This window comes from Idiotropiscis lumnitzeri, chromosome 21, assembly GCF_059441095.1.
Source record: "Idiotropiscis lumnitzeri isolate Australia: NSW breed Sydney's pygmy pipehorse chromosome 21, RoL_Ilum_1.0, whole genome shotgun sequence".
Lineage (NCBI taxonomy): Eukaryota > Metazoa > Chordata > Actinopteri > Syngnathiformes > Syngnathidae > Idiotropiscis > Idiotropiscis lumnitzeri.
Window position 1 is genome coordinate 10,336,365 of NC_142411.1, and position 27,473 is coordinate 10,363,837.

The 27,473-nt window shown below is 37.3% G+C and overlaps 1 protein-coding gene across 1 annotated transcript; it reads left to right on the plus strand.

Moving 5' to 3' along the window:
* Window positions 1-715: 715 nt before the first annotated feature.
* Window positions 716-26,846, plus strand: opn5 (opsin 5). Its single transcript, XM_088286511.1, has 7 exons — window positions 716-940; window positions 10,711-10,857; window positions 15,275-15,394; window positions 24,288-24,458; window positions 24,561-24,895; window positions 24,973-25,214; window positions 26,443-26,846. The coding sequence occupies exons 2-7, from the start codon at window positions 10,725-10,727 to the stop codon at window positions 26,507-26,509; spliced, it is 1,068 nt and encodes a 355-aa protein (XP_088142637.1). The 5' UTR covers window positions 716-940; window positions 10,711-10,724; the 3' UTR covers window positions 26,510-26,846.
* Window positions 26,847-27,473: the final 627 nt, after the last annotated feature.

A 27,473-nucleotide genomic window follows, 5' to 3' on the forward strand; every position in this document is an offset into this window, starting at 1 on the left:
CAGCTGGAGCTGTCACAAAGCGCTTTCCATATGGTACAACACAATAAAAGAAAGTTTGACATTTCTCAGCTTTAGGTCAAAAAACAAAAAGGACTGTGGTCAAAGCAATCTAGTTTCCCACTTGCATCAAAATAAACCAGAGGATTCCAAACAAAGAGCACATTCATTTAGGGAAGCCAGTTGGTGCAATGTATATGAATGAAACTGTATATCAGAATCAGAATCAGAAATCCCTTTATTGTCATCGTACTCAAGTGTGCAACGAGATTAGAGAGCTCCCCTCTCCAATGCAATGCAACAATAATTCAATGAAATATATAAATTAGATAAATAAGAGAATAAATAGTGAGATGGAAAATAATACGAAATAGGATATATAAAAACACATCACATCGCTGTTCTGCAAGGTAGGGGTGGTCGTGTGTGTGTGTGAGAGTTTAGAATGGAGATGGGTATTGGAAAGAAACTGTTTCTCAGTCTATTAGTCCTTGATTTGATGCACCTGTAGCGCCTGCCATGTATTTGTTGGCAACACAGCTGGCTAGATTTTGGGCCCCATGAAAAGAAATTTTACTTGCTTGGAAGTCGAGTGCATTTCCGTCTTAGCTTTTACATTGAAAGTGTTAACCGGAAGTAGTTTGTCTTTGCCTCAGCAACTTTAGCAGCTAATATGACGCGCGCAGAGTCTGTCAAGAGTTGATGCGGCGATGCGCTGTCAGAGAAGACAATACAGTTCGGAGTAGAGCAGTTGCTGCAACACAGGACTATTTGACTTTTTTCTTCCCCCTCCCCTCTTTTTCTTGTTTTGTCAAGACGATTACCTTTTTTCTTCTACCACTCGCGTCAATGAGAAACGACTTGTTGTCCCTTTACACCTTTGTTTTTTTTTTATTAGCGATTTAACTCTCGCCCGGAGTGACTGATGACCGATCACCAAAAAGTGAGTCTGGACTGATAAATTAACCTTTCTTTTTTTTTTTTTTTTAACTTGGTCCGTTTGCATGTGCTGTTCAGCTATTTAAACTCCTTAATCCCCCCTTCACTTTCTTTTGTCGTCATGTATACTTACATACACATATTTATGTGTATTTCAAAATTAATAACAACAATATTAATGAAAAATTTAATGTCGCAAGCCACTAAATAGATCCACGAACTACATATATAATGAATGTACAAAAATAACGAGGCTCATTGATACTTCTGCTGGTAGAGTTGAACACTGAGATGTGTCTTATTGTCCAGAGACTAAATTGCCATGCATTTATTGAAAAAAAAAAACAATGACAGCATTAATCACTCTTTTATTCATTTATTATTCTTCTTTGCGATGGTGCATAAATACCAAAAATCATACAAAACCTTCGCTGACATACTTAAATCGAGACCGAACTGCTCTATCAACACCCACTGCTACTAGTCCAAATACAGACTGAGCTCAGCCGCTTCAGCAACTTGCTGAATTTACCACCAAAATCACTCCTGGACATACATGTTTTAAATTGTTTGGGGGGGGGGCGTTACAAAAGTAGCGCAGTACAGTAATTAGTCTTGGCTCGTTCTTGAACAATTAATTCAAAAAGAACAATTCTTTTTTTGAGTGAATTGATCACTTCCTCAAGTGATTCATTAGTGTGTCAGTTCATTTGAGCTGAAGAACATGCGTTTTGTCAATTATCGACCAATCATCAGCCAGTGTCAGATGGAAGAGGGATTTTACTGAAAATACTGCCACGCTATTGGCGTTCATGGAATCAATGAGGTAATTTCCTTTTCACAAACGGTTCAGTGAGTGAACGTGCTGTACTGCCATTCTGGTTAACGCTAACAATATAATAACAATACAAATGCACAAATTCCAATTACTGCAAGATCAGCGTGAGCACAAAAACTGTCATGCCCATTACTAACAGTAATATATTACATTTAGGCATTAACCAAGTTCTGTAACAAGTTACTCCCATTTATTTGGTAATGTTAATACAGTTATTGAGTCTGAATTTAATAAATTACCTCGTCACCAACTAGATAAGCTATGAAGTGACGCAATGTCATGCATGATCAGAGTTCATAGACTCCTTGTGAAAGGTAACGCAGGAAAGGTGAGCAGGTTACCCGTTTTGGCTTTCTTTGAATGCAAAGAATTGAGCCATGTGATTTTAATGAATTTTGTGCCATCAGTTGCAGTATTTATTTCCTGATGAATAAGAAAATAATGTACCTGTCAGGTCAATTTTGACTTTATCAATACATGCATTCTTTTTGCTTTTATTTCACATGCGCTTTCGATCTATCTGTTTTGTTAGAATCATCAATTATACGTCATCCATCACTATTTTTTTCGTGTAAATTAATTTGTCTATGTTGATCATTTCTTTTACGGTTTACAGCATGGTATTATTTATTTACTTGACAAAAAAACATTTCCAAGATTAAAAAAATAAATCATATTGATGCAAATATTGATCAAAGGTGGTGATCTCCCACCACAGTCGAAACATTTATTATAGCCCACACTATATAGTTAAATATCTTCATTTACATACATACATTTTGCATATTCCTTTCAAAGTAAAGTGTCAAAGTAAAATCATTATACATATGTGTATATATATATATATATATATATATATATATATATATATATATGTGAAAATGAAACAAAAAAAAAAAAACTAATGATTAACTCACCACTTTGCCTTTATTATGACAGCATTTGTTGGAATCGCGGGAGCACTGCGCTTTCAACATACTCCAAAGGCTTGATTTCTAATACCAGCCTTCGGCACTATGTTTGAAGTAAAATCGCTTCTTGCAGTTTTAGATGGAGAAAAGTCGATGATATCCTAGGCCCGGCCAGCAACCTTAAATACTCAAAGAGCCATTTGCGGCGTCTACCACAAAAAAAAAAAATAATCTATATATATATATATATATATATATAAATAAAAAAAATAAATAATACGGGACCCACAAAACCTTTCGGCATCTAAAATGCTAATAACAGTCGATGTGAATTTAAAACAAAATTCATTTAACAGTGCAAAATATGTAATTGTAAAATCATACCAAATCAAACGTACCTCAGTACACTGTGTCAGCACATCAAAGGCACCCAGACTTTCGTCATCGTCACGAGGCGAGAGCATTGTTTGTTTTTAATCGAGTTCATGCAGCACGTAGCATTCAATATTCTATTTTCTTCAGAAACTCTTTTCTTTTCTTTCAATTATCGATGGTCTGCCTAGTGGGGGGGGGGTCAAATTGTGGTTGTTTGGCTGCTATGACAACAAACGCATACCACTGTGTATTTTTATGTACTCTTACTAGTTGCACCGACAACAACATATGGTCACTATGGTAACACCTTAAACATGCAACTGACACCACAAAACAACTATAAAGTGCATGAATGATATGAGCAACACAAAAACTGGGGTGTTTTGTAGATATAACAATAAACGTGTAGGCACATTTTTTATGCGACTATATTAGCATCGTCCTGCTGAAAATCACCAACAAGGCACCACAAGAACAAATATAAGTTGGATGAAAATATATAAATCACCATAATGCTAACTCATGAGCTACAAATTGCATATTGGCTTCATCTGTGGTCTGTTGTTCACTCATTTTGCTAGCTTGTTGGATTGATATTAGCATTATGCGACCGAGATTATCACAGTCGCATCTTGACCGGCGTTTCAGATTTTGCCATACATGCATATATTGAAGAGAATCTGGTCACCTTTCAAAAAAAAAATATAATTTTTAGCCTAAAATAAATAAATTGGAATTACTGTTGCACTTTTTTTTCTTTCATCTGCATGGCCTGTGGCAGCCTGTCCAAATTGGCCTGACTGGTTATCTACTCGCTCCAATCCATTTAGTCAAACCACGGCATTTCTGCTTGCTCGTTCACATGGCAGTGAGCCTTCAGCGGTCATATTTATTTATTTTTTTATTCAGCAGGTTATTATTATTATTTTTTTTTAGGGCCAGGAACTGTCAGATGCTCAGGGCATACCAAAACTCAGTTTGTAGGTCAGGTTTGTTAGGTCCAGTCTTGAAAAGTTTCGGACACACTTTATATGTAGTTACGTCAACACGAGTTATTTTACAATGCCAAAGGAAACAACCATTTCTATTCTTATTCACATGAATACTGAATGTGAACCATTCTGCCTGATAAGAAATAAGACAGTGCTATAAAAATGTAAAGTTTCAGTCCTTTATCCATTGTGAAACATATTTTACCCAAGTGGTTATGGTTTCGCTACCAAACTAACAAATTTCCCATTCAGCCCACATACACATTGTATTCCTTTTTGTCATGTTACAATTTCCCCGTAAATAATATGAATTTTACTGTCTTCCTTTTGTTACAAGCAAGATAGAGGTGGCTATGGAGGTGTTCAACTTGATTTCAAATTCAAATTAGGATGAAACCCATCCTTCAAGGTTTTCAGAAAGTTCTCGTTATGACATAGTTAATGCATAAATAACTTCATTAAAGTCAAATGTCATTGCACGTGATTTGTTTTTGTTTCAACAACCTCGCAAGCCTATGCTTGCCACAATATTAGGTGAGACGCGAGCTCTAAATACATTCGCTGATGTTCTTTCTGAAATGACAAGAGCCAGCATGTATCGAATGCATTACGGGACAAACCTCACTTGCATTCGATGGATTATTGGAACATAATGTCATTGAAATTGTCGTTCCTAAGACTCACCAAACCACTGAAACTACTATTGCAAAAAATATTCAAATTTTTTTCATATTGTTTACTGTTGCTTTATGGGAAAAAAACTCTACTAGACCATATATTGTATCTAGTGAGGTCAACTACAATTCATCTGCAAAGGTAAAAATTTACGCTTATGTAACTAAATGAGGCAGTCGAAATATTGGAAAGAACACTCATCATGATGTATTTTATTTCTACATCATGGCAAACTACAAACACCATACCAAGTACTGTATTGAATTAATACCTCTCTGATGCAGGTTGCCAAAACGTTGAGACAGTTAGCTGTTTTCTCTAACATATTGCAATCACTCTATTTGCCGTGGTTATGAAACGATACAATGCTGTACTATTACGTAAGTCATGTTTAGGTTTATCTCCCACATCCACAACATACACTGTAACATGCAACTGAGCATTTTAATAATGAAAATGGAAAACACAGGCATAGAAAAAGAGTATTTAGGAATTATTGATCTCACGTGTTGATGAGAGGTTAGGCTTCTTTGCCTGTGATTTTAACACCACAGCTGGCGCTCACTCGTGCAGAAAAGCAAATCAATTGAATTGTTCGCACTTTAACAGTAGTGCTGACCAATTAATTTGTGTTAAGTAGAAGAAAAACAGCAAAAATAGCAACCACCTTATTAGCGCCACCCAAGGGAAAATTCACTCTTGCACTCATGCTATGTACCATGCTAATAAGCTTTGTCTAACTTTTATTTTTCCTTTTTTGTGAGCTATAGACTGAATCATTCCTACCAGTACCCCATAGTTTCACGTCTTAATTGATTCACAGACCAGGCAACAAAAACCACATTGACAGCCAGCGCACATAGGAAATGATCATCGTATCATCTAAATTTGCTAAACGGCAATGATATGATTTAGTGACGCGTCTTTTTTGGATACATTGTGTGACTTTCACGTACATTGTATGAAATGACATTTGTCTCCATTAGGGTCACAGTCAACTGTCCCAGCTGAATTTGGGAGACCCCAATACTTTTTTGATTAAAATAAATGCAGTATACTTCTATTGACGTTTATCACAAAAATTATGTTGAAACCCAAATTACAATGAAGATGGGACATTGTGCAAGATGTAAATGAAAGCAGCAATTGCCAAATCATTTTATTGTCAATTGAATACACTTCAAAGACAAGATATTTAATTTTCAAACTAATATAATTAGTTATTTTTTGTGTGCAAATATTCACTCATTTTGAATTTGATGCCTGCAAAAAGTAAACAAAAAAAGTACAATAACTTGCAACACATCCATCATTACAGATGCTGACTTTTGAACATTATGTTGAAAATCCAGACAGTCCTTTTCCTACCTGATCAGCAAAAACTATTTTAAATGTGGACTCATCAGACCACGGTTTTGCTTCAGTTCATTACAGTTGAGCTTCGGCTGTTTCCAATCAACTTGTTCACCTGTGTAATGTTCCAAACCGTTTTTTTTTAGCATTCCTCTACTTTTCCAATCTTTTGTCGACCCAGTCCCAGCGTTATCCGAATGTTGTCAGAAATCAAATTAAAAATGAGAGAAATTTCAAAAACAAAACAAAACAATAACATTCATCAGTTAAAAATATATTTTGTCTTTTCAAATTAATATAGGTTGAAAATAATTTGCTAAGTTGGAAGGGCTGCTCCTGTGCGCTGCGCTGTCATTTGCAGTCCTTCCCAAATACAACAAAGAGTTTCTGAATGACTTTTCAAATCTTCTGGTCGAAATTATGGTAAAATATGATCACATCCTCTTGATGGGGGATTTTAATATTCATGTGTTCTTCCCGGAAAATGGACTGGCAAAGGTCTTTTTGAGACTCATTGACTCTTTCAATTTGGTGCAGTGCGTGTCTGGCCCCACTCCAAAACAGGGACATAGAGACCTTGTCCTTGCTTTTGGTTTATCAATCTCAATTTTGAAAGAATTGGACAATGAAATTTCTGAATATATGACTGTCCTCGTTGATGTAGTGTTTTCCTCTGCTGCTGTTAAACTGACTAGCAGTGAGTGCAGCCTCCCGATTTTTAATCCCTACTAGTCGTTTCTCTGAAGCCTTTGATCAGCTTGGTGTTCCCTCATCAAACACAAAGGAACTCAGGTCTTGATTCCACTCTTGTTGCAGGAAAAAAGACTCAAATCCTAAAAGACTGCTGGCGCTGTGACCAAAGCAAGGTGAAAGAGTCCAAAAAGAAACACTTGTCCAGTCTTATTCAGGAAAATCATCATATTCCGCATACTCTAGTGAACTACTGATTCTGCACTTAAGCCCCTTCAGATGATTTGCATAGTCTTGTCCCCTGAAATGTGCAATAGATTTTTGCAGTTTTTTATGAACAAGGTTGCTACAACTAGGGCTCTTCTTTCGAACGCTACATTTGACCCCTCTGTCCATAGCCCTGCAGTGTTGCATTCCTTTGAAGCGATCTCCATGTCATCTTTGGAGCATGTGGTTTGCCCTATTAAGCCATCCCTCCTCAGTTCTTTTAGGAGGTTCTCCCAACTATTGGCGAGTCTTGTGGGGTAATCCCCCAGCATTTTTAACATGCTGTGGTGGAACCCCAGTTTAGGTAACCTGGCCTTGATCAAGATGTGCAGTCAAATTTTAGACCCATTTCCAGAATGCCTTTTATTTCGTCAATTCTGGAAAAGGTGGTGCACATGCAGTAAACATCTTTCTTGGATGTGCACAATGTCATGGAGGTTTTCCAGTGAAGTTTCAAGAAGATGCATGGTACAGAGTCAGCCTTGTTACGAGTTTTTAATGATATCCTCCTGGCAAATGACACTGGCGACAATGTGTGTCTTGTCTTGTTGGATCTAATTGCAGCGGTCGACACGGTGGACCACAGTATTCTTCTAGCTCGTTGACAGCATCAGGTGGGCATTAGTGGGAGCGCTCTAGATTGGTTTGGATCCTATTTGGCTGGCAGGACCTTTTGTGTTCACCTAGGTTGCTCTGAGTCCCGCCTTTGTCGTATGGTGTTCCAGAAGGTTCTGTTTTGGGGCTATAGTTGGAATGGAATTTCCTTCCATTGCTATGCGGATGACAGTCAGATCTCTGTCACGCTGAGCAAAAAAGACACACTCCTTGAGACCACTTGTGTCCTGTCTTGAGTTAATCACAGCTTAGATGTCACTTAATTTCATGAATTTCAACAAAAAGAAGACGGAAATTACAGTGGCCCTTCTATTTTCAACCCTGTTGACTTTGGCCCCCTGGCATCTTATCTAAAGCCAACAATCTGGAAATTGGGTTTTAAGTTGGACAGTGATTTTAAATTAGATCGGCAAATCAATGCTATTGTTTGATCCAGCTTCTTTCATCTTAGGCAGCTGGCTAAAGTGAAGCCATTTCTTTCCCAGCAGCACTTAGAAATAGTAATCCATGCCTCCGTTACATTTAGACTTTATTATTGTAATGCACTTTATTTTGGGGTCAGCCAGTCCTCCCTCAAGCGCCTCCAACTGGTCCAAAATGCTGCTGCTCGGCTTTTAACTGGAGCTCCGAAGACGTATCACATAACCCCAATCTTGGCTTCTCTTGGCTGGCTCCCAGTGCACTTTAGAGTTCGCTTTAAGATACTTCTGTTTGTCTTTAATTCTTTAAATGGCCTCACCCCAATTTACCTCTCTGAGCTCCTCCACCCATAAGAACCTGCCTCAGGTCTTCGGACCAAATGCTGCTGGAGGTGCCAAGGACTAGGCAGAGCCTCACCCGGATCGACCTCCCGTTAACTCATTCGCTACCATTGACGGATATAGACGTACTTTCATTTTACCTGGGCTGGCAGTGAATGAGTTAAAGTCCCCTCTCTGTCCACTTTTAAAACTCGTTTGAAGACACATTTTTAATCTTTGGCCTTTCGGTTCGACATGTGATTGTTGCTATTATGCTGTTCTTCTAGTATCTACTGTAAATGTGTTTTATCTCGTTGCACTCTTGAGTACAATGACAATAAAGGGAATTCTAATTCTAATTATTTTGTGTTCCAATTTACTGCTAATTTATATTGCTTTACTACAGCTCCAGCTGTTGTGAAATGCGCTACATAAATAAAGTTGTATTATATTGTATTGTATAGGGTTAGGGAGTTAGTGTGTGTTGTGCATATGTGCTGTCTCTGATTATGTTCCGCGCCCTCTCTCTGGCACAGCTGTCATGTATGTATGTCATATCGTATGTATGGTATATTTCCCACGCCAGACTCTGATGGAAATGGTCAGGATGCTCTAAAGATAAAGATAAAGATGTCCTTTATTAGTCCCACAATGGGGAAATTTGAGGTGTTACAGCAGCAAAGATATAGATCACACAGAGCCGGCGGCGTAATGTAGCCGTTAATGTATAACATTAGCAGCAGACATTCATAAAAAGCATGCAAATATACACAGTATAAACGTATCTAAGTGTAAGGAAACACTCCTAATGCCTGTCCATTATACAGAGGGGGAAACGCTGTAATGATAAAAACTACTGAATGATTGAAAATACTGCAATGACAAAAATATTGCAATGATAAAAGTACTGTAATGGTAAGAGTACTGAAATGATAGAAAAGTACTGCATGATAGAAAATACTGCAATGATAAAAGTACTGTAATGGTAAAAAGTACTGCAATGATAAAATATACTGCAATGGTAAAAGTACTGTACACTGAGCATCGGTAAAATTTGCTGAGCAGTTTGGAGGGATTTCCAAATTTTCTCAACAGTTTCAAGAAGTACAGTCTCTGTTGAGCCTTTTAAGTCTGTTAAATAACCATTAAACCAGTTCTTTCATATCCCACTGATCCCTTCTCTGAGTCCCCTCCCTGAAGTGAGGGATGGAGCCTCATTTTGTCAGCCCATAGCCTTGACTAATAGGAAAAAAGTACGTTGCTGCCATTTTTTGGTATTTATAGTCAATTTAAACCTTTTTATTTGGGCATCAATGCCTTGCAGACTTTTGCTTTGCACATCAGGACTCGGTGCCCGTCCTTTTATAATGGTGTGGGGACACTGAAGATTAATTGAATGTAATTTCATTCATTTTGACATAGTTTTACTTCCCTTTAAAATTAAGTCGTATTTTAAGAAACGGTGCATCTATAAAAATGTATTTTGTTTCCCCAACACCACGTAATGTCACATGACATTTTTTTGATAATTGACATTTCTTTATTAAAAAAAATAAATAAATCATGCACTAAAAATCCTCCAGTTATGTTGTGGGTCAAATTGACCCATTTGAAAAATCTTGCAAAAAAAAAGACGTATTCTCCAGGCCTCAAATGATACTATCCAGCGGCTGAAATATTTTTTTGACTGATAATCCTTGAGATGTTTGTTTGTCTTAATTGTACCCGCATGTGGTATTTTATTTTAGTTGATTGGAGAAAATTTGAAGAGGCACATACCTCTCATCTCGTTGCACTCTTGAGTACAATGACAATAAAGGGATTTCTAATTCTAATTCTTATATATATATATATATATACATATATATATATATATATATGTGTGTGTATGTGTATGTATAGTAAGGTCTCACAGTTGACAGTGCATGTCAAAGCACAAGCCAAGCATGAAGCCAAAGGAATTATCGGTAGACCTCAGAATTGTCTTGAGACACAAAGGTAAAAAAAAAATGTCAGCTGGGGGTTGAAGTCCCCATGAGCACAGTGGCCCCTGTAAATAAAAGAACTCATAGAAATCCTGGAGCTGTGCTTTTGAGCACATGGTCACGATCTCAACGATATGGTGAATGTTTTAGTGCAATGCATTGTTGTGTGTACAATTTGGCAAAAACAAAAAGTAATTGTAATTTAGAACAAGGATGTGCAAAAAAAAAAATTTGGAGGAAAATGAAGACCTGCGATTACTCCACTGATGCTGTGTATTAGTTTTGAGACATTTGTCTGTGTGTGTGTGATCAGCCTTTTCCTCCTCTTTACAGAATTTCCCCCACTGATGGCAGTGATGACTAATGAGACGTGGCCACACTCATCATACGTGCCCCATTATCTCCTCCATGGTGATCCTTTTGCCTCCAGACTCTCAAAAGAGGCAGACATTGTTGCAGCTTTTTATATCTGCATTATAGGTCAGTTTCTTATTACGGAAATGTATTTGTATTGATGTTGTAAAAAATTTATTCACTAAATGTTCTACATACTAACGTCTTACAATTTGTGCTTACCTCAACACAAAGTAGTTATTTAGAAGAAAATACATGGTGAGAAAAGTAACATTTCAAAATTCAGTGTCACTTTAATAATAGGTCTTAAGACCGTGGGGGCTGACACAGTGGTCAGCAAGATGGCCTCACAGTTTAGAGGTGCAGGGTTCGATTCCGGCTCTGGCCTTCCTGTGTGGCGGTTGCATGTTCTCCCTGTGCCAGTGTGGGTTATCTGCGGGTACTCCGGTTTCCTCCCACATTCCAAAAACATGCATGGTAGGTTGATTGGACACCCTGAATTACCTCTAGGTGTGTTTTTGTAAGCGTGGATGGTTGATTGGCTGGCAACCAGTTCTGGATGTAACCCGCCTACTACCTGTAGATAGTTGGGATAGGCACCAGCATGCCCGCAACCCTTGTGAGGAGAAGCAGCTCAGACAATGGATGGATGGACTTCAAGTGGCAGGAACTGCTTGTCCCCTGTGATGATCTCTATGTCTGCTGGACCGACTGCTGTGAGGTTGTAAAATATCGGAAATTGAAGCTTCAGATTGGCTTCATGAACGTGTTGTATTTTTTATTACGCGTCTTAATAAAAGGGTTTGCTATATGGCAAGTTAGTGTACTTTCGGTTGAATATTGAACAGTGCATGCCATCTTGAGGGTTTTAAAATACAACTGGTTCATGAAGCAAATTTGAAGATTCATTTTCCTATCAATAGGTCTGGCTGAGATGGGACAATTGAGAAAGAAAAAAACAGTATTGGCTTTTATCTTCACAAGCACCAACTATAATTTACAACCAACCTTTCAAGTGTAAATGTGTCCAGTAGCCGCACAAAACACCACATACTGAAAAGTAATGTTACAATGTATGCAACAGAAACAAAAACATTAAAGAAAACAAAAAGGGTGTTGGTAGGATTCAAAAATAACTTTTTACATCACCAGCCAATGCAGCTGGTGACATTCTAAATTAACAGCCAATCAGAAATTTCACCAACATTTTATTTTATTTTTCTTTTGGGTTTTGTTCTGGTGTGTTTTATCTACCTCCCTGAGACTATCTCTGTTAGTTTTTCGCTCTGGTTATTCTCTGGACCAGACCTTGTCAAAAAGGTGCTACATTTGGTCCCACAGTCTCTGGACGGCCGTCACATTGATCATAATAAACAAAATAAACCATAAAATACAGTATGTGGTGCTTTTATTTTAAGTGTGCCCACTAGTAGAAATGAGGTCGCGAGCAAGAGCTCTGACTTGGTTGTGCAGTGTAGCCAACTTGGCAGCATTTTCGCTATATTTAGCAACTTTTCCGACCCCTCTAGCAACTACTTTCCTATAATTGAGACAAGAAAAAGGACAACAGCGATCCTAATGTTAGCAACATTTTTATTTCCTGAACGGTGCAGGGAAGCGGGCCAAGAAGATTTGCCTGATAAATAATCACTATATCATACATCACTGTCAATGATATTATCCTTGCCACTTATTTACTGATTTGGGAGTACTGACTTGGCATGGCTAATATGATTTGTTTATTTGTGCATTAAATTTACTTTTAATGACCAAAAATATTCCTAATTATAACAATACACACCAGAACTAAACATTCAGCATTTTATCAAAGCAAGTATACTTTTTTCTAAATATGTTAAATATACAAAAGATAAAGTTGAATTTAGCAAGTTGTCTTGTTCTTCAGCAAGCGTTCCAGTTTCTTATGGCCCCTTTGCAAAATTATTTGCTCCCCGCTGGTCTAGACTGTAAAGTGAAATAACGGCATTCGCACAAGCCACAGTTGGGAAAGTTCATTTTCAACAAGAACTCAGTCAAAGTTCAGTTCACAGATTCTAAATGGAACTAGTTTAGCTTTGAGTTCATATTTCAAAAATTTCAACCAATTTGACTGTTCCTATGATTAACTAATTTATCGCTTTTTTTTTGTTTTGTTTTGTTTTTTTCATTACCTTCTAAATTGTCAACTAGCAATTTCCCAGTGACTGTTTACATGCAGTCACTACCCCTTTCACAACCCAGGTTTTTTCTCACCGTGAGGTCCTTTTCAGAATTGGTGTTAAAGTAACTCTTTCCAGAGTGTTAAAAGTTATAAAATTAACTCAATACTGAGTTACTATTTTACACTGGCTAACACTGTACAGTGTTAATACAATTTAACACCACAGGTTAAATTACTCTGAGGAGTGTAAATATGACTCCCGGTGGTGTTGATTATTTACTCTAATGTGGTACCAAATCAACTCTCTTTCACACACTCTTTGCCACTTCATTGGGTTATATAACATTAACTCTGAAGACCCAAATAACTCTAACTGAGTGTTAATTTGACACACTGCTGCATTGATGATTTCTCTGCTGCAGTGAAAAACAAACACAGATTGAGTCAAATCTATACAATATTTAACACTGCACAGATGCATGTCGTTTTATTTTTACACTTCTGTAGTGTTAAAATCCATCTATTAAGAATAGCTTGTTAATTTTTAAAAAACATCACTGAATAAGAACGGGCTAACAAATATCGTTCTTCAACGCTTTATTGTCAAAAAGCATGACTGAACAGCTCATGAACTACAAGCATCCTTTTAGAATTAGAATTAGAATTAGAAATCCCTTTATTGTCATTGTACTCAAGAGTGCAACGAGATTAGAGACCTCCCCTCTCCAGTGCAATACAACAATAATACAGACAAATATATAAATTAGATATATAAGAGAGTGCAATGGAAAATAATACTGAAGGGTATATAAAAACACATCACGATGCTGTTCTACAAGGTAAGGGTGGTCTCGTGTGTGTGTGAGAGTTCAGAATAGAGATGGCTCTCGGAAAGAAACTGTTTCTCAGTCTATTTGTCCTTGTTGTACAATTAGAATTAATTATAGGTAATTACTTTCCCAATAAGTAATTGTTGTTAGTAAATTAGTGACTGAATGATAAATATAATTACCTGGAAAAGTTATTGTTGAATTTCTTTTTTGAAAGGCCTGTAAATAAGTATAAGAAATCTGTTTTTTTTTATGTGTTTCACGTGCTAGTTACATAGAGTACAATGGCATTGATAAAAATTTTTACTTAATATTTATTCGTCTTTAAACCACAAATAGTAGCCGTACTAATTTAGATATTTGCTATATTTTATGCAAAATTACAAAAGCACTCCCACAGACAGTTGTTACGTATTGTATTTCCATATTTTTTCCACAAAATATTCTCCATAACAGCAAAACAACTTAATCTATTATAATGTTGTTGAGGGATGAAGAGAGTCAAGTGTAGATTTAATTACTATATTTTTAAAGTAGATTAATAAACAGATCAATGTATTTCATGAACATCTGTTTACATACCACGGCTATGCTAACGCTGAATTGTTTTGGCAACTAATGCTCACTGGTGATCAACAAGATGTGGAGGCAACATGTCCTCCACATCATAGCTTACTGCTTGTTTTGTTAGGGGCTGTCTGAGACAAAAACTGCAGGGCCGGAAAAAAAAAAAATCAGTGTTCATCTCCTGCTGTGTTAATGACAACTGTGTTTGCAGAAGCATGTGGCGGTGAAAGACGTTTATTCAGGCTGGATTTAGCTAATGCAGGGAAATTCTTTGTCGTGTTCCCTCTTTTTTTTTTCAAAATTTCAGGATGTTTTCAAAGAGGTTATTTCTCTTCTTCCAGATAAAGAAGGCTACATGTTTTACCTGTAGATTTAACTGGGCTCTCCATTCCTGTTGTCGTCTCTTCAGTCCTCACAATGTACTGTTGTCGATTTGTGTGTGCCTCAAGGCAACCATTCTTGGTCCCGTTTGTTTCAATCAACTCTACCTCTGATTCACCAACAATGAAATTTAACCTATCTCAACCAATTATCATCATTGACAAAAACAATTTCCTCACAGTTAAAAAGTCATTTTGGTGATCTTTTTTTCTAAAGAAATTGATTATGTTAGAAGTGTTGGAAACATGCAAAGACTAAGAACAATGTGTATTTTACCTTTTGTGTTAGATTTTTTTTAGGGCATGGCGACGATAAGATAGACTCAGTCTCCCCGACTTAATCTCGGCTCACATGTTGATAAAAGATTCATACACACATTCTCACCAATGGGAATTTCACAGTCTGCAGACACCTGATATGCATATCTCAGAATGCGAAAGGTAAACCCATGCAAGCACCACGCACAAATGAACAATCCCAGATTCGAACCCTGAACCAAAAACATGAAAATTTAATGGATAATTTCCAAAATCATGTACAACATATATTAGATCCAACAGTGTCACCATTCATTATCAGTTTAACACATTTCTTTCTCTTCCAGGTATAATGTCCGCCACAGGGAATGGATATGTCTTGTATATGACTATCAAACGCAAAACTAAGTTGAGGCCACCAGAGCTCATGACGGTGAATTTAGCCATCTTCGACTTTGGCATATCAGGTAATTTTGCATTTTTGCTGGAGCATCAGCAATGCAACAAAACATCGTTTTAGAATCACTCAAAGTATCAATACCTATTCTAACAATCACATAAAATGTAGAATAACAAAATATATAATTCCGAAGTTGTTTTTCTTTGGCAATGTGTCCGATGAACCAAATGCACAGAATTCAACACTCGTAACTGCTTGGTGGTGAAGTATTCACTCCACGAGGCAAAATGTAATCTGTGTGATCTTTGTAGGTGCTCACCGGTGCATCACAATTCATTAACTGAATGCGTACATGTCATTTGTTATTCCAATTTACCAATCCTATAGTTGTCCTGATAACATGATGTGATAACACCGTGCGCATTTGTTCATTCTGTGTTTTACTAATGAGCATCTGTATATATATATATATATATATATATATATATATATATATATATATATATATATATATATATATATATATATATATATATATATATATGACTGTCGAAAGTAAATGCAAGTGCCTTGAAGTTGAATGACTCCAATTAAAGTAAATGAATAAACACTTTCATATTAATTTATGGTTAATTTGATTTCATTTATTTTCACATAATCTAAACAGATAAGACCAAAACATTTATATTCAATAAAACTGATAGTGACACAGATTACGCTATTGCTTGTGCCTGTTTAAAAAAAAAAAAAACCTGGGAAGAGGATGTTTAAAAAAATAATTGCATGTTTAATTGTAATCAGAATTTTAAACAAATGTTCAGCTCAATCTGATATATGTATAATCTTGCCATTTTTTTCTCATTTGGATTTACACACAATATTAAACTATTCAAGTGTGTGAATGCAGTGTAATGGCAAACGGAAACTGAATGCGCTTTCAGAAGCTGCATTGGGAAAGAAAACTTTGCTTTCAAGGACTATAGATGGTCTCAAATGTGAAGCAGGTGGAAAAGATGCCATCAAGCAATGAAACAATGACAGTAAGCATGTGAACATTTTGTGGTTTCTAACAACCACCATAATAGGCCTGCTAAGCTCAAGGGACCATGTTCAATGATGTGGCATGGAGAATTTGCCATGCCGGCTTTCAGATTGACATATGTGCTAAACAACACATGAAAGTCGCCAATTGCTGCTCATCCATTTCTGTCTCTGGAGTGCAGGATTTGTGTGGGATGGGTTTGAAAGTAGATAAAAGCAATTGTTGGCCATCATTTGTGTTTACTAGCCTGCTTTCACATGCTTCCATTTCTTAACAAGAATCAGCAGGTTGGAAGTGCATTTTTACAGTTCAATTGTGCATTAGAAACTGAAGAGAATTGGTTTGGGGCCTCAAGCCTGACTGCTTTCCCAAGTGTAGTTTTGTCGTTTGTGGTGGAAAGCCTTTGCTAATATTGTATCATTCTGGTCTGATGGCAATCATGTGGCACTTCGTGACATGATGACATATTCATGTGCTGCTTTTTTTTTAATTTTTTTTTTTGACCAGATCAATAAACAAATACAGGGTGTGCCAAGAAATTGGAATAAAGAACATGTTGCAGTGATAGTAGTTTTATACATACGTTACACACACATATAAACAACACAATTTCTTAAATTCACATTGTGTAAAGCAACAAACTGAATTTTCTTCTGGTAACATTTTCAGTGCGCCAATTTCAAACAAAAAAAAAGGTACATTTCTTTCTTTCGTTTCTGAATGGCTTGTATGGTCTTTCAGCAAAGGATATCAATTTACTTTAATGTGATTTTGGTGTTCAGACCTCAAAAGTCAAATTGAAACGCAGGACTCGATTGTGAAAACTGACAAATGACAAAATGACGTATTCTGTAACGTAAGGTAATTCATTCCCTGTTTCCGTTCTGTTTAGCCTTGTAGCATCGTGAATAAGACGTCATACGCCTTTTTTGCGCACGTTCAAGGTGGATTCTCCCGTCCAGACTTCTCACAAACCCCTCATGCCTAATCTAGAAATATGTGGGCACACAGCAAAGCGACGGGAAACTAAGGGTGGCTTTAATTGCCGGATCATGCTAGTTATCATGCTGAACGAGTCGTGAAATCGTGAATTCCAAAGAGATTTGTTTTTCAAAATTTGGCACACATTGATTGTGAAATTAATTAAGTGAAGTAAACGCCAGCATTCATTTTTTTAATAAATCCATTACAAGGAATTTTAGCCGAATACCATGCTCATAACTGTACGCTTAAGAGACGGTGCAAATTGATGCTTGACCAGGTTGGCAAGCACCACACTGCGCGCGTGGTGAATCCAAATCCCCCCAAAAAATCCATAACTGAGTGATCGACGCTTTAAGGGTTAAGAAAAAAAGTCAGATGTAATGTAGTGGGACATATTTAAAGTTATTGTGAAGTCGATTCATGACTCACTGTGAGTATCTGAACTGACTCAAAACGTGCAATTTGATGTTTTTGCCTTTAAGAGGTGAGATTAGTTAGCAATGTACAATAGAATACAATTTTATTTGTATAGCACATTTCTCAACAGATTGAGCTGTACAAAGCGGTTTCTGCAGTTTTTTTTATATACACGTGAACAATATACAGTATTTTGTAGTCTTTACCTTTTCACTCAGCATATAATGTTAGTGCATACGTTACAGTTTGTCCTTTTTGTGTGGCTTGTTCATATGGCTATGTTGCTGTGTATGTGCGTGTGCTTATGTTTCAGTTCTAGTCGGTGCCTGGGTGGGAGATTTAAGAACATTACATATTGATTTTGAGTGAGGTAAACAGTGGGTCTGATGTCAGAAAAACATGGCTAGATTAATGCAGCTAACGTCCTCCTGCGTGAACTCGACTTTGTGTATTCTGCTATTGTCTATTGAAGTGTTGAGTCAAATGAATCCAATATGGCAAGAAATCTAAGCCTTTGACTTCTTGCCTACAACCCCCTGTGGTGAAACCAGCTGTTTGGATGAGAAACCAATCAGGTCCTTTAGCTCCTGTGCAGCAATAGATCAATGTGGAAGAATTATTAGAAATGTGGTCTTACGATTACAAAATACATTTCAAAAGATATCCAGGCCTCCTTTGGGTAATCTCAACATTGCAATATTCACTTTTCAGGCTACTACTCCAGAACGACCATTATTTACTTCCAGGCCACTAATCTGTTTTTAATCAGCAAATATAGCTCATCCATAACACTTGAATCTGACTATCTTGTCATAAAAAAAAACATATTGCCATCAGTTGAGGTATATGCCATTATATTATATATTGCAAGGCTCGAAGGAACTTTTTTTTTTTATTTGATGAGCAATTTTGCTAATCACTGACTTAATTCTAGGAAAAAATTGCTAATTTTGAGAAACATTTTTCTCCTCGTTAATACTCGGGACCTGAAGGAAGGGTTTTATAAAACAAAAATATGACTAAGTGGTTTAATGGAGGGCTGCAGCTATAAATATTTCAGTATTTGAATAGCCTCCTAAATATTCCTGAGAATTATCATGTATTCGGTAAAGAATATATACATCTCACTTTTCAACAAACAATCAATTGATTTGGATTTATTTCTTAAATCCACACTGTGCATAGGACCAAAATGTATTTTATTGACCTGAAACATTTTCAGTGGGGCAATTCCCAACAAATATACATTTAAACTTAAACTTATCATTTCTTGTATTTAAAAAACAAAAAAAAACACACATTGGCTGTAAACGCACCAAAAACACTCCTCCGCACGTTTGTTTTTTCCAATCACAATTCTAACACCGATAGCCTTAACATCATTGACGTGGCAAAAAAGACAAGTTTCCCTGGATCGATTTTTGTGCCCCCATAAAATAAAAATTTAAAATAGAAGAAGAAAAACATCTAGATAATATTTATATTTTATTTTTATTTTACATGTGTATATATATATATATATATATATATATATATATATATATATAAAAAGTAATTAATTAATCGCAAAACATTCCGTAATTTATTTGCGATTAATCACCTTTTTCAACTACTATTTTTTTGTGAAGCTTGTAAAAGGTATTTACTTGAACAAAATCCTGTAATTAAAGAACGTGCATACGGAGTGCTGCTGGATCGATAAGATAACTCTGAAGCCTTGGATTCATGCGAGCAGCTCCATGGATTTGCGGGATTTATTCGTGCTGGCTCGTTGAGTAACGGCTACCAAAATACATTAATTCTTATACACAACTAACCACAAGTGAACTCATTAGCAAAATCCTGGTTTAACTTACTACTGTTAAAATTTGTTTCAGTGTTTATATATGACTATATCGTTTCAACACTTTGTGTATATTGGGTAAAATGTATTTTTGATGTTTTGCAGAAGATGCTTCGTCAATATGTGTACGTACGTAGGGTCTGAGGCTGTTCTAAATTTGTTCACAGACTACGTCCAAATCCAACCACGACGATATTTATGAATACCACATTTGCGTGCAAAGCGTGCGTATGCGCCAATTTGTGTGGTTAGTAAATGTCTGGGAAAGTAGCGGGAACAATTGACGGAAATTTTATCTCAAACATAGATCCGTCACAACATAGATATATGTTTGTCTTAAGGCCTACCCACCGCTTTTGCAGTGCAATGTCGACAATTCCACTCATTGTTAATGTGTTTGCGATACCGTGGCATGACAATGAAACTCCCTGACATTGGCGTGAACCTACTTGAGGCAAATGTTTTGCACGGACACTATAGGGACTTTCAGCGGTAGGCAGGACGCAGCAACTGGACGAGACTCGCCAGCAGTTACTAGATTACCTGCTATTACTTTTTTGCATATTGATTCATTGACGGTGTTGTTTCTCTCCCCTGACTTTGGGGCAGGCAGCCTGGGTTCCGTTCCTGCTCAGTAATAGCGTGACTGATTGCTGCTGTGACTCACATGCAATATTCCTACCAAAGGAAAATTGTTTATATTTCTGTCTACTGGATATACGTGAAACAAGTTTGTCAACGGTCAGCGCTTCATTAGTGTGGTCATTTCATTGGTCTTCGTTTGTCTCAGCTATTGGTTGGCCGCGTGCTGACTTTTTCATGCAAAAGCCTTAGACTCGTCACTCGAGGCTTGGAAAATGTCTTTAATTGATTATATTATCATTTGATTATATTATAATCAATTGACAAAGGCATTTTGGGGGGTGGGGGGCTTACACTCCCCTCCAAAATTAGTTTGCCTCAGAGCTACTTTCCAAGTATTTCGTGGACAAAGTAAATATTTGTTCACTAATTTGTCTCATGACTGATGACAGCATATCTGATTCAATGAATTAAATCACATTTCACTGCAACATAAACCATGATAAACATCAGAATGGTCACTCTCTCTCATGTTCAAAGTTTTTTCTTGATTAATGATTGTTTTTCATTTTTGTATGAGTCCGACTAAAAATATTGGAGCGTCTTGGGATAATCGCTTTGTTGAATACTCTCACGTTTGCAAACCACTCATAGTTCCTTACACTGTGGGTGATCTGTACCTCATTTTTCCAGTTCATTGGGAAATCCAAAATTCCAATCTATTCTACCATTTATTTAAAATGTATTTAATGTAAAATGTTTATTGTGCTTATCATGACAATTCCAGATAAAAAAATGTTGAAATTATTACAGAATTTAGTCCTTTTTAGCCAGCATTGTTGATTGTTGAAAGTATGACTTACCATAACAATGTACAGCATAATAAATCTTGATATAAAGCTACGGTTTTTGGTTCCTACTAATATGCATCTTAATATATTTTATGCCAGATTGGCATCCAAGCAAACGATAAATTTAATTTTACAGGGGAAATATGTTGCCCTAATAGTGATATAATAATACACCATTTGAATTTTTATTCTTGCATCTTGACCGCCGCCCTTTCAGATCTGCTTTTGTACGATTACGAGCTGCTGACATTGCCGATGACTCCATCAGACAGGAAAGTCATTCTGCTACTCTGTTTGTCTTGCTTTCCAATTAGTTATGGGAAAAGTATAGCTTATAGCCCTTCCTGTGGCTGTGCTTTATCACTCAAAATGTCATTAGCCAAAGAGATGACTCCACTGAACAACTCGCAGACATTTGCCCGGGAGCATTTCTGCAGCTGGAATCTTAAGAGCTCCTTTCATTGCAAACTGGTCACAAGGTTCGAAGATAGCCAGATATCAGCCAGTAGCCATGACCGTATTTGTAAATATGGGAAGTTGGAGTCGGGGTGATCACATTCACATTGGAGTCGGATATTGATCACAATATGCATACTTTCTTCAGATCATTTAAAAAGGTGTTACCCAAAACTTCCACACTTTCGGGCAGATTTGGTAGAATCATTGTACTTTTCAGTGCAAAATTATTGTGTTTTTCTGATTATTCCATTCCACCTTATTTTCTTGCACAGATATTACAATGTGCTTTTCGGTTATTATTTCCTCTATTTTATTGGTGTTAAATGTATTTATCCTACAGTAAAAGCGCCCACCCACGTGAACGTAAAGTAACCGTTTTAACTATCATGAAACTATCCAAATTAAAAGGCTGTGATGCAAAGTGTGCTTACCTAAACAGGGCTCATTAAAAAAAGACCAACATCTAGTGACATTTGTTGACAATTTAACTTGTTCATAATTGACGTAGCACATTGAACATTGTGGAAAACCACAATTGTTTCGAAGTTCTTTTCCTCACTTAGATCATAAACATTATCCTTATCGGAAAAACAAAAATAATTTCTATTCAACACATTCCTTATCCTCCTGTTTGGACTAAACCTGCTGCTTGACAGCATGAAAGCTAATGACATCAGCGCCTGCCAGTGAGTACAAGCCATCTTCAAATTTACAAAGATGTGTTCTTCTCCTAGATTTCCATACATGACCATACCATGCATACAAATCAATTGTAGAGTGACTAATGCATTTCTTAGCGTGTTGCGTTGTTAGCACGACATGAATCTGCATTAACTTATGCAAAACAGTCAGCCAAAGGATTATAATGGAATGCATTATAAAACGGATAAAGTTCAACACAACATAGAGAAGGGTGCTTTTTGCAATCCTGTCAATTGTGAATGAATCAAAAAAGAAAATCACCAAATCAGACTTTAAAATTGAGACTTTCAATCATCTCTCAGACATTGTGGGCGTGTCTGCTGAATTGGCCAGAAAAACACCATTTTTGACTCTTATCTGCCACTTAACTAACACATTATCACAGTATGTGCTCAGATATCTGTCATTACTCAAAGATGTCTGTAGTGTCAACCACAATTTGAATGGCGAACTTTTCCTGAATTTCTGCTCTTTTGTGTTATACAATATGTGCTTTGTTACAGCTCCGGCTTTTGTGAAATGCAACATATGAATAATTTTGTGTTATTGTATTGAAGTTCAATAATTCCAATGATGTTGCAAACCTTGGAAGATGTTTCAGGTCGTACTAGGTCAGTGACGCTCATTGGTACACAACAAAGGTAAATGCACTAGGGCAGGTCCATTTATAATAATAATAATAATAATGCCTTTATTAGTCCCACAATGGGGAAATTCGAGATTCGAACCCAGGCCTCCTGGGGAGACTGGGTCCTGAACGCGGCGCCTTAGACCACTCGGCCATCCTGGCAGCCACGAGATTCGAACCCAGGCCTCCTGGGGAGACTGCGTCCGGAACGCGGCGCCTTAGACCACTCGGCCATCCTGGCAGCCATTTGTCATGCAGGTCTTCCCCTTTTCGACAGTGTTCATGTGATCCCACACTGCTTGTGTGTTCTTAAGGAGCTGCCTGAAAATCTTGGTACACCAGGCGTCTGTTGTGACGTGAAAGCCAGGTGCAGCCACGTATTTCGATTAGAATAAATCCGATTGATTTCGCAGAATGAATACGCTCCATATGAACGCCTCAATTGTAATAAAATGTCTGAGTCCGAATTGAATTTCATTCAGACTCACTGGAGTGGTATACATGATTCCTTTTGTCATTCCAAACTAGTGTCATCAAAGTAGTCAGGCTGTAACCGATCTTGACATATATGCAGAGTGGCGGGTAAACGTCTAAAAGCCATTTGCAACTTGTTTTTAATCAAGTTTTTGTTTTAATAAAAGTGTTTAAACCATTATAACTTCTGTGACAAATAGAAGAATGAACTCCGTCTTGATGAATCATGTGATGTTTACATCGATCTCTGCGTGTCACACGGCTGTAACAAGGCTGACCTGATTAACGTAGTGCAGCATTTAAACAGCAGATTGGAAAAGATCACATCACATGCAAACAGGTGACCAGAGATCTTCATTCAATCAAAAAGTTTCCATGTCTCAAGCCTCAACAAGTCTCGTACCCCAAAAGTTGAAGCTGTCAAAAATATGAGCGGGGTTTGACTTAAAGTACGAGTGTCATGTGCTTCATGGGAAACTAAATACATTTAACTGATTTTAATTTTGACGCGAAAATAAAGGATTGCACTTATGTTTTGGGTCTTTTTACATTAACAATTTTTCAGACGCTGCTCAAATGTCTGTTGCGTATCCATTATCTTTACCAACTGTCAGTATGTCAACAAACATTTATTTTTAAATGCAAAAGTAACTTATATTTTGTAATTGTAGGGGAGTACAAAAAATAAACTTTATTAAGCTTCTTGAGGAGAAGTTAAACTATTTCTACCTTGTCATTCTTGTCAAGAACAGCTGTGTTATTAATGTAAATGAATGAATGAGTATATGAGTAAACCTCACAAAAAACACTAATCTTATTTTCCATACTTTTACTCTGTCTCCCTCCCTTTTTTCTCTTATGCATCATCATCCTTGTCAAAACACTATCACGCATCTTTTTCCTCATTAATCCTTATTGTTTGTGTCACCCTCTGTTTTTCTTTGACATCCCTTATACCCCGCTACCCCTGTCCTTTAGTGACAGGAAAGCCCTTTTTTATTGTTTCTAGTTTCTCCCACCGTTGGTTGTTTGGTTGGGACGGCTGTCAGTTCTACGGCTGGGCCGGCTTTTTCTTTGGATGCGGGAGCCTCACCACGATGACGATGGTCAGCCTGGATAGATACCTCAAGATCTGCCATCTCAGATATGGTATGTTGTTGATATTTTGTTTGTTTTTCTTGATATTAACTGAGGAAGATAAGCAATAGCTTTGTGTGAACTCATTCTGCCTCATATTTCTTTCATGTATAGGGACATGGTTGAAACGGCAACACGCGTTCCTCTGCTTGACCTTTGTGTGGATATATGCCGGCTTTTGGGCCACCATGCCACTGGTCGGCTGGGGAAGCTATGCCCCAGAGCCTTTCGGGACCTCCTGCACCCTCAATTGGTGGCTGGCGCAATCCTCTGTGTCAGGCCAAAGTTTTGTCATGTCTATTCTCTTCTTCTGTCTTGTCCTACCGACTGGTATTATGGTCTTTTCCTATGTGATGATTATATTTAAAGTCAAGTCTTCTGCCAAAGAAATCTCTCACTTTGATGCCCGGATCAATAACAGTCAAAACCTTGAGATGAAACTTACCAAGGTATGCGAAAGAAGCATCTTTTTAATTCAAGGAGGAGTTACAGCATGACTAAATCATTTGTATGTGTTCAAACGTAGGTGGCCATGCTGATCTGTGCGGGATTTTTGATCGCTTGGATCCCATATGCAGTCGTGTCGGTGGTGTCTGCGTTTGGGGAGCCAGATTCGGTGCCCATACCCGTGTCAGTCATTCCCACTCTGCTTGCCAAGTCCTCAGCAATGTACAACCCAATCATCTACCAGTTAGTGGACCTGAAAAACTCGTGTTCACCCTCCTGCTTGAAGGCTCTGGGGAAACGCAGGCATTTTCGAAAGTCCAGGTAAGGGAGAAGCTTCTGTCGCTTTTTTTCTGATAAGTAAATTATAATTATTTTACCAACTATTAACCCCCTGGATATCTGGTTATCATTAGGTGAACACAGACAATTTCAAGAGTCTTTTAGATGAGTGATTCGTTTGGATTTTGAATTCTTTGCCCCTTTGAAAACAAAAAATGATCTGTTCAAATAATTACAACAAACGAAGAATAAACAACAAGAGTTAAATGTGAAATAAGATACACAAAGATTTAAAAAAAAAATGATGGACCAAGAGACGAAATACATCAAGACTATTTTCCGTCTCACAAATGATTAATTCCAAATTTACGAGTGAGATGCTAATTTGATTAATTTTGCCATTTAATATACAAAGAAAAAAAAATCTACCCTGGACCGGTTCATGCAAATCCATAACTTGGCGGAGGGTAGTTGGGCATTATGTGCTCGCTATTCGCTGATATTGTATAGAACCGACTTTGTCCGTGGCCTGTTTGTCATTTTGTGAGCTTGTGGGTTTTATTATTAGCATAATGCGACCGTGGCAATTAGCGTCTTGACACGCGTCAAGAGTCCGATGTATTGACCCACCATGGCCCGTGGACCGGTAGTGGGCCACGACCCAGTGGTTGGAGACCGCTGATTGCAAACATTGAAAGCACTGTGCCAAGATTGTGCTTGCCAATACCAAAAATAGGTTATTTAAACTTTGATTTTTAGGCTTTAAACCAAGTGTGCTCTACTTTATTGACTCAAGATCTGCTCTTAAAGAAAGGCAAGGCAACTTTATTTATATATATATATCGCGCATTTCATACACCAGGTTACTCAATATGCTTTAAAGCATCCAGCCTCCCTTGATTAAATTGTCCCAAGGTGAGTGAATGGTTGATGTTGACAATAAGTATGTGCTCTGTAATTGGCTGGATACGGTCCAGGATTCCCCGTGCCGTTCTCTGTACGATAGAATTATGTTTGCAGTTAAACCAGATGGGAACGCGTGTCCTTGGATTTTGTGTCCCCGTGGAAACAATATTTCCTCCTGCCTGAGTAGAAGGTCAATAATATCTGTTTGATTTGATCCCCAAATCCTCATTTTAAAATAGACAAGGTGTTATTAGCGCAGCAGCTGAGACAATTCCGTATTTTAAGCAAATAATTGGCAGGGAAATAGATAGTCATCTGTGTTGTGGGGAAAAACATGAGATGGATTGGATTTTTGTGCTTGCAGGTTCTATACGATTTCTGGCTCGCTGAAGGACACACGAGCACCTAGAGAAGCTCAAGTTGAAATGTGAGGCCTGCCTGCAACTCAAACTTGGGACAGTTTGTCTTTTTCCCTGTGTTCTGTGCCCTTTTCACTTTGCCCATTAAAATGCTGCCTATCACCTGCAATGACATTAACAAGCTCTTACCGTTGTCCCTAAATCATGATTACACCAGGCTCGTTTACGCCTACGCTGATACTCGGTGTCCTTCCTACAGCTCTCGTTCACCACAAAAAACGAAAAAAACCTTTGATGATGTCATGAAATGTCTCGGCTCGGTTTTGCAGTAGTATAGGGAAACTGTCATTGTCTGCAAACATTTTATCGATACACCAAATTACTGTGTCCTTCACAAATATTGACTCAGAACTGAAGATGTTTCGCAAGAATAGGAAGATTTCGCTGGAAGCTAAATGTAAAATATGGACTGATCAAAACAAGCTAAACTGCTAATTTGGATTAAAAAAAATACACATCCCATGTTTGACACCAAAACGGATGCGTAACCATCCAAAGTTTGTCTCGGATGTTATCTTTTGCATCCCTACACATGTGGCTAGTGTGAAAAATATTTGAACTTGCACTTTATCCCATCAGGTTGTGTGTTTTTTTTTTTTTTTTTTTTGCATTTGAGTCCAAGCAGTGGAATATTGTATTGTTGCGACGCAGCACTGGTGAGAATTCAGTGGTGATCTAAAAAAAAAAAAAATCACAACAAAACATACACACATATGAGTGCACTTTATTTGCAAAATTTCTTGGTATGCATTGGAAACTGATACGTTTCATAATTTATATTTGTAAATTGTCATATGACACAAAAAAAGAGCTAGGTTCACTGCTTCGGTATTATTAGCAGCGGGGACAGTTCTGATCTTATTAATGTTCCCTTTTATGGGATTGGTTTTAGAATGTTTCCATATGCTTATTTACTTTCTTGTGCTGAAGATAGAAGAATGAAATAATATCAGAATGCAAGTGTTATGAATGGAGT

Coding starts and splice junctions, on each gene's coding strand:
- opn5 (XM_088286511.1), top strand. CDS start 10,725: ATGGCAGTGATGACTAATGAGACGTGGCCACACTCATCATACGTGCCC. Junction 10,858..15,274: donor TTTTTATATCTGCATTATAG/GTCAGTTTCTTA, acceptor TTTCTCTTCCAG/GTATAATGTCCGCCACAGGG. Junction 25,215..26,442: donor AGGCATTTTCGAAAGTCCAG/GTAAGGGAGAAG, acceptor TTGTGCTTGCAG/GTTCTATACGATTTCTGGCT.